Source organism: Excalfactoria chinensis, chromosome 1, assembly GCF_039878825.1.
Source record: "Excalfactoria chinensis isolate bCotChi1 chromosome 1, bCotChi1.hap2, whole genome shotgun sequence".
Classification (NCBI taxonomy): domain Eukaryota; kingdom Metazoa; phylum Chordata; class Aves; order Galliformes; family Phasianidae; genus Excalfactoria; species Excalfactoria chinensis.
This window is the reverse complement of record NC_092825.1, coordinates 18,576,506-18,593,039: the sequence shown is the minus strand read 5'-3', so window position 1 is coordinate 18,593,039 and position 16,534 is coordinate 18,576,506. Positions and strand designations below refer to the sequence as shown.

At 40.5% G+C, this 16,534-nt stretch overlaps 1 protein-coding gene across 1 annotated transcript in view; it reads left to right on the top strand.

Moving 5' to 3' along the window:
• MAPK11 (mitogen-activated protein kinase 11) overlaps nt 1–11,517 on the top strand; it is a 30,649-nt gene extending 19,132 nt beyond the window's left edge. The window contains exons 7-12 of the mRNA XM_072339799.1: nt 866–980; nt 1,104–1,175; nt 2,745–2,824; nt 6,004–6,082; nt 6,745–6,918; nt 10,010–11,517. Coding sequence (XP_072195900.1) covers nt 866–980; nt 1,104–1,175; nt 2,745–2,824; nt 6,004–6,082; nt 6,745–6,918; nt 10,010–10,083 — 594 coding nt within the window. The 3' untranslated portion in view covers nt 10,084–11,517. The remainder of the gene's footprint in view (nt 1–865; nt 981–1,103; nt 1,176–2,744; nt 2,825–6,003; nt 6,083–6,744; nt 6,919–10,009) is intronic.
• Nucleotides 11,518–16,534: the final 5,017 nt, after the last annotated feature.

Genomic DNA, 16,534 nt, shown 5'->3' with positions numbered 1-16,534 from the left:
CTGAATAGTCATCTGACTATTCACAACAGCATCTCTTAAAGTGTGAGATTCCTTTTAGCTCCACAATCAGTATGACGCAGACTAACCAAAAAATGGAAAGAAAGAAATGAGCAGAAAAAAATTGTTTGAAGTGACTTACTGTCAATGTAAACTCACCAAGAGGGAACATATGGAAGGGAACATTCTGCCATTGTGCCTATGAGTAATATGTGTATGTAAACTGAGCCCTGTTGTTGTTTTACTGGGGTAGCTCTATCAAAAACAGATGGCGCATGATGCAAATGTACCTTGTTATGCAGGATATATGTTCCCCTCCTGGTGACATCAGAACACGGCTTGATTTAGGTAAATGCTGCCTGCCTGCAACAGTGCTGAAAGCAACACGAGAGGGAAACAACAGAACTTCTGAGGGTTTGTGATTTGTTTGCGTGGTCTTTAAATGCTATGGCCAGCGGCATTTGCTGTTGGCACTTCATAGGAATGTTCCCAGTTGGCAGTGTTTCATTTCTATAGCAACAGTGCTTACTTTTCAGAAAGCAAGTGTCAGAGGAAAACTGAACTTTAGGCAAAGTGGAAAGTTTTTCTCAGAGGACAACGGGCCAGACTAATCACCATGGAGGTATCTCTATAATCCCCATAGCACACAGCAGGGAGAGCACAGGAGCTCATGCACAGCACTGCAGTTTTACTTCACTGGTGGAGAGATGCTCGGTCTGCAGGATACACTCAGATATAAACCATCATAGAATGGCTTGGGTTGGTGGGAACCTTAAAAGATCCTCTTGTTCCAGGTGGTAATGGGGAAAATCAGTACCGATAACAAAAGTAACAAGAGCTATTTCTATTTATTTTTATCACTCTGTAGATTTTAGACTTTGGTTTGGCTCGACAAACTGATGACGAAATGACTGGCTACGTTGCAACAAGATGGTACAGAGCTCCAGAAATCATGTTGAACTGGATGCACTACAATCAAACAGGTAGACTATGGAGGCTTCATTTTGCTACAGCTGTATATAGTTACAGTATACCTATATGGAAACAACTCCACTTAATGATGTCTTTGATTCATCCTACACATTTCTCTCTTTGATTTTTGACAGTTGACATCTGGTCTGTTGGATGCATCATGGCAGAGTTATTGAAAGGGAAGGCCCTATTTCCAGGAGATGATTGTATCCTTAAGTAAAAGTAGAAAAATGCAGCTTCAGAAATACTGTCCAGTTCTTCCATTTTTCTAATAGCTCAAGTGTACGAAAATGCTTTTCAGGTAACAAGTTTCTAAAACCAACAACAATTTTTGTTATTCATTCAGTTTGGTGCGAGACCCACCTGTAGAAAAAGAAACAGGAGCAGATGTTTCTAAACAGTAGTTACATTTCTTCCTTACATTGTATCCGTGTTTAAGTAATAACCTGGTTACAACAGAACAGTTTTCTTCCACGTGTGTGTCTTACACAAATGGTATACATTAAAAATGAAGCTGAGTAGTGACAGTATTTTTCTATCTGCTGATACTGTGTTAAGGCATAGAACTGCTCTGAGACTGGAAGTTCCTAAAGTGGGAAAAAAACCTACTTGTCAGTAGTAAGTGAATAAATAGGGACATTGTTTCCTGTTACAAAAAAGCCAGAATTTCCAGAAGTGCCACAGAGGTGACAGAACACTTTCTTTCCACCAGGACTGTGCTGTGGATTCCATTGGCACTGCCTGTGCTGACAGGAGAAAAGAGAACAGGTGCTGAGGAGAGCAGTAAAATAGAACAGTAATGTTGATGAGGAAGGAGAAAATAACTGCATCAGAAAATGAAAGCTTTTAATGTGAGAAACAAAGGCACGTGCTTCTGTACTGGATGTTGATATATCTTACTACTCTAAACCTCCACAAAAGCCAGTGCTTATGCTGAAACCAAATCATTGCCAGGTGTGGAACAGCATCATGTTAGAATTGCCTGACAAAGCTGTTAAGAGAACTGAGACTAAGTCTTCCTACTGACTCTTCTGCCATGCTCAGCCTTATCAGGCTCTACTATAAGCACAGACGTCATTCAGATGTCCATCAGCTGGATGATCACTGTGCTTCAGATTTGTTATGAACTACATGGAAAACTCAGTACATCCAGCTTTCAAGAAATAAGATGTTTTGCTGTTAAAAAATATTGTCTACAACTATGTGATTACAATTACGTAATTAATTATATGATTACAACTAAACTAACATTGTAAAATAGCATTTTCTAGGGAAAAATGTAGTGTGTTTTATGGGTTGTATATAGCAATGAAAAATGCACATTTTAAAGGTTTTAATCTTGACACTGATTAAAAAAAAAAAAACAGTTTAAAGCTACCAAATGAGATGTTTCTTTTTACCAGCTCTCAGATTAGCAATCTACTCCAATTTCGTATGATGTACTGCTTTTCAGTCCTTCAGAAACATTAATGTGCTATTCAAATTAAGCTTAAGAAGCCAGGACAGGGAAGCAATATTTTTGCAGGCAATTTTCTCACATACAGGCTCATCTGACAGAGATTCACATAGTACTATAGAAACGATAAAGAATTAGGTACTCCAAGTTAGGTTTAAGCAGGTATGAATTTATATCATCCGAAGGACTAAAATGGAATTGTCTTGCTTAATAGTTTTAAACAACCACCTGCATGAAATCTCACAAGTTGTTTAACCCAGCGGTTCTGTCTGACATTTACTTTTATTACGATGCCTTCAATTTTCCTGAAATAGTGTAGATATTGATCAACTGAAGAGAATAATGGAAGTTGTGGGTACACCCAGTTCTGAACTTCTGAAGAAGATATCATCGGAACACGTGAGTTCGCAGCTCCATTGAGTTAGCCACTGTTTTATCATTCTTCTTTAACCGTGTGACAGACACATCTGATTTGGAAATGAGCAAACACCTTCGAATCACCTTTCTTTTTTAATGCTACAATAGCACCATTAAGAAAACATTATTTTCAGAGGTATCCAACTACCTTGACTGTCAGCTAGATTCATTTTGATACCCATTCCTGTTTCAAAGGAGTTTGCAGTTGATCCTGATGATGTTATTTCTGCTGTACTTAGAATAAAAGAATTCAAACTGACGTTCAGCTCAGAGCATTACATGGTTGTTATTAAATCTGATGTCGCTTTCGCTTCTGCTTTTCCCATTGTTGTGAGGGAACAGAGATATCAGAATCAAATAACGTGAGTGATCTTATTTGGAATAAGACACTAGTTTGAAATTCATATTTATTCATCTCTCTGAATGCTTGTGTGAGGCCCACCCTTGATGGTAGTATCTGTTGTTAATAATGTGATTTTTAACTCTCCATGTAGGTTTTTTTTTTCCCTATTCATCAGACAAACTATTTTCACCTTGTTTCTCTGCTAAATCTACACTTACAACATTCCCTTAAGGCAATAACTGTGCAAGTCCAGCTGAGCTATAAGGAATGAGGGGTGGCACTGACTGATAAAGGGTATGATAGGCAGGGTGTAGAAATTCAGATAAACAATATCATAGATACCTGTTGAGCTGCAGCTTTTTTCTTAAACATTTTCCACATAGACATCACTCCAATACTGATGGCTGTTTTTCAGATCTTATGTATATGGATGGATTCCTTTGAACTCAATAAAGAAAATGCTAATTGTTTAAGTAAGCAGAAAGAGTAGGGGAGCCTAAAACCAACGCTACTTTTCTAGGAGGCCCAAGGATGGTGAAACCTCATCAGCACACACCAGTATGCAGCCCTGGAGTTTGTGGCTACTGAGCCACAGGGCGGGAAGAGGATCAGCCCTTATGCCAGGGGATTGGATCAAGTCTTGTACTGTGCTGTGTTAAGCATAGGAACTTGAGAAGCCTTTATATGTTACTAAGATTCTATGACTTTTGCAATACTGAATAGCGTAAACAATTATTGGAGATGTTATCTGATTCTGTCTTAGATTTCTTGTCTAAGCAGACATGGTGATCCATGGGTATTCTGAAACTGTGACATGGGGTCTAATTATAGAGCATAGGGAGAACACAAAAAACAAGTTAATGAGTGGGAGTGCAGCCAGGTCATCTCCAGTCTGATGCTACTGAGGTAGAGGAGCAGTGCCAAGAAGATACATACCTTGCTTGGAAGTACTTGTCTCATGTTTTGGAGTGTCTATTCCATTCCTTCCTTCTTGTTCTTTACCGTGATTTTTTTGTCCTTAAATTTAGATTTTGCTTAATGCAGCTAGTTTTTGTGAGCGGTTTTTTACTGTTCCTCTAACTTCAGACCCAGAGGTTATCTGAAATCTCAAGTCTATTTTCAATTGTCAGTAGAGTGTTAAATAAATGAGAACTAAAAATCAACAGGATTTTTCAGCTCAAGTTACCGATCTGTTTCATCAGTCTTGTGTTGTTAATACAGGTTTAAACAGATAGCACTTCATTATTTTCAGATTAATTTAAACATCTATATTCTATTAGTTGAGTTTAAGTGGCTAATATATAAATGCAGCTGAATGGTTTCTAAATATACTTTGACAGGTCTGCACTGGTTGGAGGTAATTTTGACCATATCTTATTCAGTCATGGTTGGATTAGTGCCATTAATTGATGTCAGCATAGAAGAAACTAATCCACAAATCCACAGATGTTTGTCATGAGATAAACGTATGCCTTGTCTCTACCTAGTCCATAGCTTCCATGCAATAATGTGCAAAAGCTCTCTGCTGCACTGTTCATACACATATATAAACTAATGCCCCTGGACACTTATTTCTGACATTCTAGTATGTGTTTTCAACCTCTGTGAAGTTGAGGGGCATAAAAGAGGTGGTGTGAATCCTGTGTTTGTACAGACTTCAAACATCATTCTCTGCACGACTGGTTACAGCTGCTGAAAAAGAAAGCCTCGCTGTCAGCTCCTACAGCAGAAAGGGAAAATGCTAATATTGTTTTAATATGTTGGAGACATAAGTCATGAAGTTTTACTTCCATTAGGATGCGAACCTTATTAAGATTCTGAAATGTCACTAATGGTTGTCTAGAGTTATAATAGAATGTGCTTATAGCTTTGAAACAGCAGGAAAAAAAACATAAAGATCTGCCTTATTAAATTAGCACTGTCTTTTAAAATGGTGTCCTATGTAATGTAGTGATTTAAAATACCTCTATATCAATTCAGAAACTAAGATGGCAGAGAAAGGTAGGGAACAGGATCTGTTTCCTAAACGTGGCTGTGGGACTGCACAGGTTATGTGTCAGAGTAAGCTCAAGAAGTTCAACAAGGGAAAGTGCAGCATCCTGCACGTGGGAACCCCAAGCACCAGGACATAGCTTCTACCAGTTTGGGCAGGAAACAAACTTGCCTCTTTAGCTGTTGTGTTCTCAGAACTCCTGGTTGTGTCTGTAGCTTTCATGATCAGCATTCAGCCTCCTCACTGAATAACACTGATTTATCTGCCCAGCCCTTTCCTTGGATCATGTGGTGTCAGGCATCATGCCAACATCTATGGGTCAGATATGAGTGTAGGCCTTCCTAATGGAGTTTGGATGAGCCTTTCACAGCTTGGAGACAAGGCAAGCTGTAAGTCCTGTTGAACATCTGAAGGTCTGTGCCCTAAGAGAATCAGCCTTTGTTCTTTGGTTGGTGAAACTGCTGCTCACCTGAGGCGAGGGAGAAGGGAAAGGAGTACATTGGATGATGCCACCTTGCCAGGGCTAACTGATAGATTATTTAGGTGGCAGTTTCTGTTTGAAAGCCCCATGCATGTGTTTCCTGGGGATGCACATCAGTGAACCATTCTGCACAGATGAGAACGTAAGTGCTAACATATAACCCCTAGAACTGTATACCTGTTTCAAACTCTCTTGCCTAATAAGCATATTTATGAGCGACTGTTTAGAAGGTTTCCCATGTGTAAGAAATGCAATGAGTATTTAATTTTTTTAGAGCTGATACTGTTACTTTTGGGCAAAATGTAACCTCTGTGCATGTGGTATGTATATTGATCTATTCCTAGGCAAGAAAGTACATTGAATCTCTTCCACATATGCCTCAACAGGATTTGAAAGCAGTATTTCGTGGTGCCAATCCATTAGGTAAGAGTGATACAGCTTAAATCTCTAACACTTGAACCAAAGATTTCCTTTGCTATGTGACACAGTGAAGAAGATGCTCGAGTCACCTGAAGCATCTTGCTACACTGCCTGGTTTGTTTCACCTGGTGCACATTCAAGAGTTGTATGGAGGGAAATATTTTGAGTTAAGATGGGGATTATTTATATCTGTCGAAATACAATTTTATTTTTACAAATATAAGTATATTCTAATAATCTGCAGGTGTTCCCTTTAAACCCATTTACTTGGTGGTAGGTCTTGTATAGTTCTCTTGGTGCTTTTGTCTGATGGGACCATGCTAAGCACCAGATGCACAACATGGGGGATTTAACTTGAAGCACACGGGTGTTTTCAGAGTGAAGGCTGTGAATGTCTGAAGAGGTGAACCAGATTTCAGATAGATTATCATGAACTGCTTCACACAGGACAAGCAAACCAGAAGCTTCTTCCAACTATGAAAGTTCTATTTGCAGTATAAAATCCCTAAAAATTGTTATATTCCTTAAATTTTGTGTTTTGTTTTTTTTCCCAATAATGTTAAATGAGCATAAGGTGAGAACAAACTGTATGTAAACAGTTGCCTTCTCTTTCACTTCTAGATGGTCCCTTCTGGTTTTGATCCTAGTTTCTCTTTTTCCAATAGCGGTAGACCTTCTTGAGAAGATGCTGATATTGGACAGTGATAAAAGAATCACTGCCTCGGCCGCACTTGCACACCCATACTTTGTGCAGTATCACGATCCAGATGACGAACCTGAGGCCGAGCTCTATGATGAGTCAATAGAGAATAAAGAGCGAACCATAGAAGAATGGAAAGGTAACAGATAACTGCACACAGGAGTTAATGTGGTCAGCAGAACAAAACCTGGCTTCAGAAACAGTTTTGCTCTGTTTTGGACCAGAGCAGTTTTAACTCTTAAACTTCAGGAATGCAAGGACAGTCCATGTGTGTTCATGTGAGTAGAGGGGTGGAAGGGCTGGTAGTTTCTCTCTGGATTTTGCTCCCTTCTCCCATTCTCCCTCTAACAACATCTGACTAGGTTTCCTGTAGCAAGTTTAATCTTAATTAAAAGCTGACACTAGTTACCATGTAACCACTCATTTCATCTTCCTTTTAATCTTCTAGGCCAGATCCTCAGCTGAAGTAACAGTCTTAGGGCAACTTACACTATTTGGGGTTCTGGCCTCACTTTCTTCGGAAGCAGAAGTGAAAAATTGCTATGTACATGTGTATTTTACTAATCCTTCTTGATATAGGCAGCTAACGGGGAATAGATAAAGCATGCTGTTGGTCCTGTTTGAGGTGTGAGCTGATGGTTTTACTTTGGAGTGACAAAACCCCAAACCCATCCTTGAGAAATACTGCAACGTTTTTTCAGTAGTTAATTTCATGCTTGCAACATGATCATATTGCAATGTAGCATCACAGAAATAGTGTAGCTAAACAGTAAGTTTGCAAATACATTAAAAAGCACGGTCCGATTTCATCATTGTCTGATGAGGATATATTATGCTAAAGCATCCTTACTCAACATTTTAAATTGAGAAATGTTCTAGAAAACTAACTCTTCCTGTATATTAATAAAGCCCTCTCCTTGGCTTAAGCTCATCAGTATGTAATCTATAAAATAAATACTCTTCTGTTTCTGCTTATATATTCTATAACTTGTTCCCCAGATTAGTTTGATCAAATATATGAGCATAGTAGCTAGTTTTATGGTGAACATTAATGACCTTCTGGACCTTCCTCATGTCCTTGCACTGACTTTCTGCATTCTGTGCCACATTTTATCCTGGGCATTGAGGAGGTTGATTACAGCAAACACGTCTCAGAGAAAGATACAAAATGGGTTGTGGGTCTCTCTACAGTAAAGCAGCCTCCTAGAGTCCTGAAAAGGCTTTCTAACATCCTAGAGGGTCTACAGAAATGTGAGGATTGAGTGACATCAGTGCTCCTCATCCATGCTCTGTATGCAAAATCTGGCAGTGAGGAGGTGTGTTCGGTTTGCTTTTGTACTTACCAATGGATGATTTGCTTTCTGCTGCTTGTTGAGCTGACATTGTTCTTAACAGGCAAGTTTAACAGTTTCCAATTCAATAAAGCTGATTTCTGTCGGTGATGAAATATTGTTAAAATAACTTAAGAACAGTCTAAGCTTGACTTTGAACTGACGAATTGGAGGTGAATTCCATAGGAAGGGCAGTGTATCCTACAGCAGTGCCATATTTTGTTACACCACTGTGCTTTGGGAACTACAGATGAAATTCCTTCTTTATACAGGAAAAAACAATTTCAAGCCTATCTTGGCATGAAACATGCAGCTCTTCCTCCTGGCCACATTCTTAGCTTGGGAAAGTAAATATTTTCAAGCACCATGTGGGCCACATTTAATAAGGTGACATTAAAGGCCACAATTTGCATAAAATGTTTGAATTGCTAATGAAATATTGACCCATTTTTTCTCCAGACATCAGTGCCATATTTCTCTTTTTCTGTTCAAATTAAAAGTGGTGCTTGATCCCAAGGGGCACTGAGCAGCCAAAGCAAAATGAGATTTCAGACACTTTGTGTTACACGTTGGGCACGTAGGAGTTTCCTTGACCTCTGTTGCACAGCTGAGGTTTGCAGACCAAGCTCATAGATTTTCTTCTGACATGTTTAATCAGTTAGAAGATGTTTCAAAATGCAGAGGCCAAGAGAATGCCATTCAGAGTTGAACACTACGCACTATCGCTCCTTCGCTGCTGCTCCAGTTTCACATATCTCAGCATAACATCTGTACTCTCAGCTAACTAGGTGACAGGAGAACAGAGGAAAGAGCTTTATAAGCATGCAGTTCACATCCAGCAGCATAATTTATAATACAGTCCCAGGCACCTGATCTGTGAGGGCACTGCCTTACTGACTTCAGCCAGGAGCTCTTTGACATGCCTGGCTGCCTGTGACCAGGTGCTCTTTAAATGGTGCAGATCAAGCACCGAGTCACCCAACAAATCCTTCAGCCCCAGGGCTCTGTATGTGGAGTTTCTTCCAGGGGGATCCTTCAATTGTTAGCAAAGCTGCACAACTGAAGCATAGCAAAGACCCCACTGTAGGATTTGTACACCCTTCTTACAGTAATGCTCAGTCCACTTTCATGCTTATTAGCTGTCAGATCCTGAAGTAGCACATATTTGATCCATAAAATACGTTATCTAGCTTGAGAAAATCCATAGGTGGTGGCCACTGATGCTATGCATCATTGCTGCACAAGGCACAAAATATGATGTCAACATGAAAAGATAAAGGGCTCTTCCAAAAGCAGCATAAGATAGCAGTGAGCCTGTGTTTCTAGTTAGGCCTCTCTTGAAGAAAGTAGAACAGCTGCTTGCCTGTAAGACAGAAAAAGAACATTTAGTCAGAGGATCTTGAAGTTAATCACAATAAAATACAAAAAAACCTAAACCACCTGGATTCAGAGGCATGAGTGCATCATTGCACATGATTTATGTTGTAGGCAATTGACGAAAGGCAGTAAAGAACATTGTTTGTGGTTAAAGATGCGCGTTTCAAAACCTGTTTGGGTGCTTTTAAATATTCCAGTTTGCATTACGTTTTGTGTTTTATTATGTCATTTTGTATGGTCATCTGACAGCATAATTGATGGTTCCATTTCAGGCCCAGTGCGTTTCAGTAATTAGCTGAAGGGGACAGACATGTTGTACCGTAATAGAATAATGTATCCAAGTGAGCAGAACTAGTGAACGTAGTCTGAGTTTTGATCTACATAGACTCTAATGAGGCTGGAAATACAGACTACAAGTCACATGCATGCATTTAACAGTTCTGTCTGGAGTATTTTTCTTTTAAAGAGAAATTAGGTAAAATCATGTAATTCTTCTCTCTCTCTCTTGCTCCCTGTCTGCAGAACTTACCTACGAAGAAGTGATGAGCTTTAAACCACCTGACCTGAAAATGGATAGCCTGGAAATAGAACAGTGAACAGCAGCAGCTGTGCTTTGCCTTGCTGCACTGTGAGGACTGTTAAAATATAACCACACAATGTAAGCTGTGTTCAAACGTAGATTTCACTATCCAAAGATATCGGAGATGTGGAAAAGCAGATACATTACACAGAAGCCAGGTGTTGTCTGTTTCGAGGTTTTCTTACCTTGTAATCTGAATGTACTCCCAGTTCATAAAGGGTGATAAAGAACTGCTCTGTTCTGACAAAATTATGCACTGAGTTCTGTGTAACGGTGTTTTCTGCATGTTTCATTTTATCAGTCGTACTGCCAAAAGGAAGGTGATGTTTTAAAATACTTCTAAAGTTGTGCATTTAACGCATGAATGTATACAAACATAAACATAGAACTCCGTACAAGCAATCCTTTATTTTTTTTTTCCCCTGGCATTAACCTCATTCTAACTGTCCGTTTTCATTTTGTTCATAGTTAGTGCCTTTATGAAGAGAGGGTGTGGTAGCAAGATAGACAGAATATGCACACGTAGTCCTATGTGCGGCAGTCTTACAGGTTTACTAGATGTCTCTCACACAATCTAGCGCCAGTTGGAAGTCAGTAAAAAATAAATCTTTCTCTTCTGTTGCCATTAAAGTGTCTGTCCTCGTTATTTTCCTTATACGTATCTTTAATCTGCACGGTGCCGGTTTGTGAGACCATTGTAATTCCTGATGGTGCTCCTGACCATACCTGTGGTGGAGGGCTGCTGGTCTTACACAGTTTACAGGAGGGTGCCCTGAGGGCACCCAGCACATCTCTGTGGTTTTCTGCAAACATCAGCCGAGGCTGTCACAGATCAAAGTGTGAGAATACTCAGTCCAGTTCAACACTTGGAACTCAATATCCCTCATTATCTTATTTTCCTTCAATTGTTCTCTGAGAAAATAAATAGGCTCCAAACTGCCATTGGAAGACAAGACAAAATAAGGTTTAAGAACAGACTGCAGGTTTGTGACAAACAAAGTAGCCGTCTTGACAGATTTTCTTTTCAAGCAAAATGTGCAAGGCTTTCCAGCTTGGAAAATTAAAACGTACATAATACATTGCAGGGCAGGCTGCATACTGAGTTGTATTAAATAATTTAATGTATTTTCTCCTTTCCCAACGGAAGGCATAATACTAAGACAGGAATATCCTTTGGCATAAGGCCTCCTGTGATTTAATGGCTGCCTTTCTCACATACTAGTGAACTTGGTTGCACAAACTGCTCGGTGTTCCTTTTTGTGTCTCGTTCTCACTGTCAAAGTCTCATTTTGGAGGTGGCTTTTTATATTACTTAGGTTTTCTTCAACTTTTGTCATTAAGATCCAGTTGTACAGCTGTTACACGAGATAGATAATGAATTCTACTGCATTTGTTTACCTTCCTCTGTATCTTTTCTATGTAAAAAGATTTTTTCTTAATAAACAGATAGAAAAAAAATCAAGTCCAAGACCTTTTATTTTTCAGAGACACTTGGTGTAGTACCTTCATCTTCTTTCAGAAATAGAATTCATCATTCCACCTAAAAAACTTGCTCCTCGTTTGTGCTTTACACGGGTAGGTGTGATAGGACAGGGGGAATGGTTTTAAACTATAGGAAGGGAGATTTAGATTAGATGTCAGGGAAGTTCTTTACTGAGGCATTGGCACAGCTGCCCAGAGAGGCTGTGGATGCCCCATCCCTGGAGGTGTTCCAGGACAGGCTGGGTGGGCCCTGGGCAGCCTGGTCTAGTATGGGACCTAGAGGCTGGCAGTTCTTCCTGAGGTATGGAGGTTGGAACATGATGATCCTTGGGGTCCCTTCTAACCCAAGCCATTGTATGATTCTGTGACTTCTGTCAATGTTTGCCAATTATCTACTACTTACATTTGGTAGAACGCAGCAATTTGTATCCAGCTTTCTTCAATGCATAGTAACGTCACATGGATTTATTGAGTCCTTTGAACTGGTGTCTGGCTGTCATTACAGTGCCACCCTTTGGATCTGCGTGAGGCCTGTAATGGTTGTGCAGCAATCATCTGAATTTCACACTAGAATAACTGAAAAGGTTATGAATCCCTAAATGATTTGTCTGGCTACCTAGTGGAAATCGTAACTCAGGCATGTCTTGCGCATCTATTTGTTCATTTACTTGTTTACCCTTTAACAGAAAAATAGCTCCGTGCTTTATTTTCTCTGAATCCCATGCCCCGCTTGCTCATCTGGTCTGCAACTGTTTTCCAGCTGGAAGGGCAAGGATGCAGTAAATTTCATGAGAACCCTCCACACCAAATGATAACGAACTTAGTGTGGGATTTGTCCCATCATCTGCTTAATCTGGTTTCCCATCTATGGGGGTGGCCAGCTCCAAATGTTTCAAAAGAATATGTACAACTCCGTGGTAGGCAAAGAGCAAACCATCTCTGCTTCTCGTATCTGGTTAAGCAGAAAGACACAGAGGTTTTCAGAGGTTTTTTTAATCACTTTCAACATTTGTTCTCCTGGCAACTGTGAGTCTCCCTTAACTGGGTAGTTAAACAAAATTATGGTCTATTTTATTTTCCATTCACAGATATGAGGCTTTTTTCTTCTAGGAGATAAATTATGTAGGAAGAACACAGTCATAGCCACATGCAAACTAATCAGAGGTGACAGTAATGGATAACAGGAGCTCAGCTATTTTTAATGAAGTACTGTCAAAACTCACAAATCATCTCATTGTAACGTCAAGAAAAAATGGCAATATGAAAGAGTTTTTTCTTCCATTTCCCAAATCAAGGCCATTTCTTTGACCTCAAAAGCCACTAATTAACCTATTTTTCCTAGAACAGGTAACAGACTCCCTCGTGGAAACGCAGGAATGCAATGTGGTAAGTTTATCAGTTTACAACAGCAGGACAGGGTAATTGGAAAGGCAGTACCCTACTGAGACCAAAACAGGGAAGGCTTAGTGCTAATAATGCTTATCATCTGAACCCAGATGGAAAAAAACATCTGTCCACCAACAGAAGCAAGGAAAGAGAGGTAAATATCTCTATTAGGGCCTTTCATAAAGAGTATGTAAAAATAAAATGAAGGATTTCATTTTGGCTTTGTGATAAAGTGTTTAATAAAGGAACTGTTAACAGGGCCCAAATTTCAACTGCAGAACTTTTTATGGTGGATTTAACGGTTGTTTGTGGTTTTTTTCAATCTCCTGACACCACTTTTATTATGAGCATGATTTTCTATGTTCTTTCTTTACATATTGCATGTACATTTGCAGAAGGTGCCCAACGTTGTCCATGATAAATGGTCATAAAATTGCTTGAGTTGGAAGGGACCTTCAAAGGCCACCTCGTCCAACCTCCCTGCAATGGACAGGGACATCTATAGCTAGATCAGGTTGCTCAGAGCCTTGCCCAGCCTGGTCTTGAATGTTTTCAGGGATGGGGCTTTTGCTGCTTCTCTGGGCAACCTGTTCCAGTGCCTCACCACCCTTATTCAGACTAAAACTCCCCTCTGAGTTTGAAACCATTTCCCCTCATCATATCACAACAGACCATACTAAAGAGTCCATCCCCTCCTTTCTTACAGCCCCCCTTTAGATACTGAAAGGACAAGGTCACCTTGGAGCCTTCTCCAGGCTGAACAGCCCCATCTCTCTCACCTGTCTTCATAAAGGTAGGTGTTCCATCCCTTGAATTGTTTTAGTGGCCCTTCTCTGAATGTGCTCCAGCAGGTCCATGTCTGTCCTCTACTGAGGACTCCATATCTGGCCACAGTACTCCAGGTGAGGCCTCACCAGCACAGGATCACCTCCCTTGCCCCACTGGCCACGTTTCTTTTGATGCAGACCAGGATCCAGTTGGCTTTCTGGGCTACAAGGACACATTGCTGGCTCATGTCCAGCCTGCCATTCACCAGTACCCCTGGGTCCTTTTCAGCACGGCTGTGCTCTCTACCATTCCATCCCCAAGCCTGTATTGATAGTGGGGGTTACCGTAATCCAAGTGCAAGACCTTGCACTTGGATTCACCAAAACTCATGAGGTTCATCTGGGGCCACTGCTCCAGTCTGTTTAGGTCTCTTGGGCATCCTGTCCTTCAGGCACGTTGACTGCACCACAGAGCTTGGTGTCATCCACAAACTTGCTGAGGGTGCACTCAGTGATATTAATGATATTAATGATATTAAAGAGCATCAGTACCTGAGGGAAACTACTCATCAGTCTTATCCAGCCAGACCATTAACCATTGATCGCTGGGTATGATTTTGCAAACCAGTTCCTCATTCATCTAACGGACAACCCATCAAGTCTGTATCTTTCCAACTTGGAGGTAAGGATGCTGTAGGCTACTATGTCAAAGGCCTTACTGAAGTCCAGATGGATGACATTAGTGGTTCTTCCTTTGTCCTCTGATGCCATTATGCCATCACAGAAGGCCATGAGGTTGGTCAGGCAGGACTTGCCTTTGGTGCTGCTTATAATTGATGGTGCTTGTTATCCCTGACCTGTAAAGCACAGAATTAATTCTCAGCAAAACACATCCAAACAACACAGCTGTGCCTCAGCTACTCACATTTCCACTGAAGGAAAACATCACAACCCTCTGAGGGCTCTCGCTGGTTAATTACTGTCATTGTTAGCAATTTACTTCTAATCTAAATTTACCTAATTTCAGCTCTCAGTCACTAGAGCTTGTTATCTCGCTACCTACTGAACTGAAATTACCTCTAGTATTTATTATCTCTCTCTAATCAGTGTTAAGTGCAACTCCAAGTCTAGTAATTTTGTCACTGGAATTAAAAGGTCTTGCAAAAGGAAAAACAAACCTATAAGGTGCAGCTCAATCTTTCGACGCGTTCAAGGATAGGCTACATGTCTTTTAATGTCTGCATCTTCATTTTTAAGACACCTCAGCAACACCTCTAACTTACAAATGCACTACAGAAAGAAAAACTGGGGATGGGTTAGGGGAAAACACAGCCTAACAGGCTGTCATTTGCCATAATACACATAATTTCCTCCTCCTAGTACTTGTGGCAACAACAGTATGAAACAGCAGAGTTACTGCTTTGGGAACTTAGAGGAAAAAAAGTCAAATAGAAAACTAGGTAATCAACACTGGTGTATGAAAAAATATCATGCAACAGTCGGTCAAGACCTATCAACTGGACAGCACTGTTGCAGAATTCCCATTAATGCTCTCAGTATGCTTTTATTTGGCACAGAAGATGAAAGGAAAAGAGGAGGTGGTTCAGTTCACTGCGAGGTCAGACACAGAGAGTGAGCACTCACCCCAGGAACAGGGGGACAGCTGTTTCAAGGACAGAATATTGGCAAGAATACACATTTGGCAGAGTGGGGAGCCATCAATACAAGAGCCACTTCCTTCCTTCTTCCTGTCACATGTGCTCCTGGATAATAAAGAGCATGCAGACATCTACCTCTCCAACACTCACAACCTGCTCAGGGAGGAGTCAACTAAAAATTACACTATTTAAATGCAGTGATCTACTTAACAAGCCCCCTTAGTTCCACCTGTAATTGCTGGATTGGCTCAGGAATCCCTAATGGGTGAGCAGAAGGAAAGATTTAACTCTTGCTAAAAGAGAAATACACTGCAAGTTGCATAAAACTCTCTCTTTTGTTAGCAGAAAGGAATTCAAGCGAGGCAAGCTCATTTCTCATTGGAAAGAACTAACAGCTGCACCTCTGCGCCCCTTTGAAGGAGCTGCTTGTTTCTCTTGCAGGTGAACCATGCTGCCAGTGTCTGCAGATGCAGTGCAGCCCCCTGAAGCTGGTTCTCAGGAAATCAGCATCCTCTTGCAAAGCGTTCCTACCAAGTGGCATTCATTTATAATTCTTTGACATTGATTGGTTTTCAGCTCTGAGTGCTGTGCACATTACTAAATGGGACCCATGTAAATAGGCAAAGACAAAAGCATGAGGATTTTATGTTACCAGTATCAAGAGGGTCAGAAAGCTGCATTAATGTAGATGCCATTGACCTTGCTGCTGCTGCTGTATAAAATACAGAGCTGATATGCATAAGAAGGTCTAAGTTAAGGGGGGATATCTTGTGAGCTTCCTATACTAATGCCAATCTTCTAACCAATCCATTACACAGAAAATTTCTACATAATGAGCGAAGCCATTCAATTAGGCTTCAATCCTGCATGCATACAGATGCTTCATTTTGCACTCACATAGTCCCTCAGCTTCAATTATTGTCACCAATTAACATGTGCAGTTGTACAGAGGTTATAGCTGCTCCTTTCAGGTCCCATGTTGATCACAAAGGATAGTGAACGCAGTAAATAATGAATCTCAGTGGCAGCCGTGAGACAAACAGACATTACACCTGCCATAACTGGCAGCCTCTGCTGAGCCATACTTTACCCCTCATAGAATAACATCCTCTAGATTAGCACTAAGATAATATATTCCTATTTCATACTTGCTTTGTTGTAGAGCCCAAAGGCT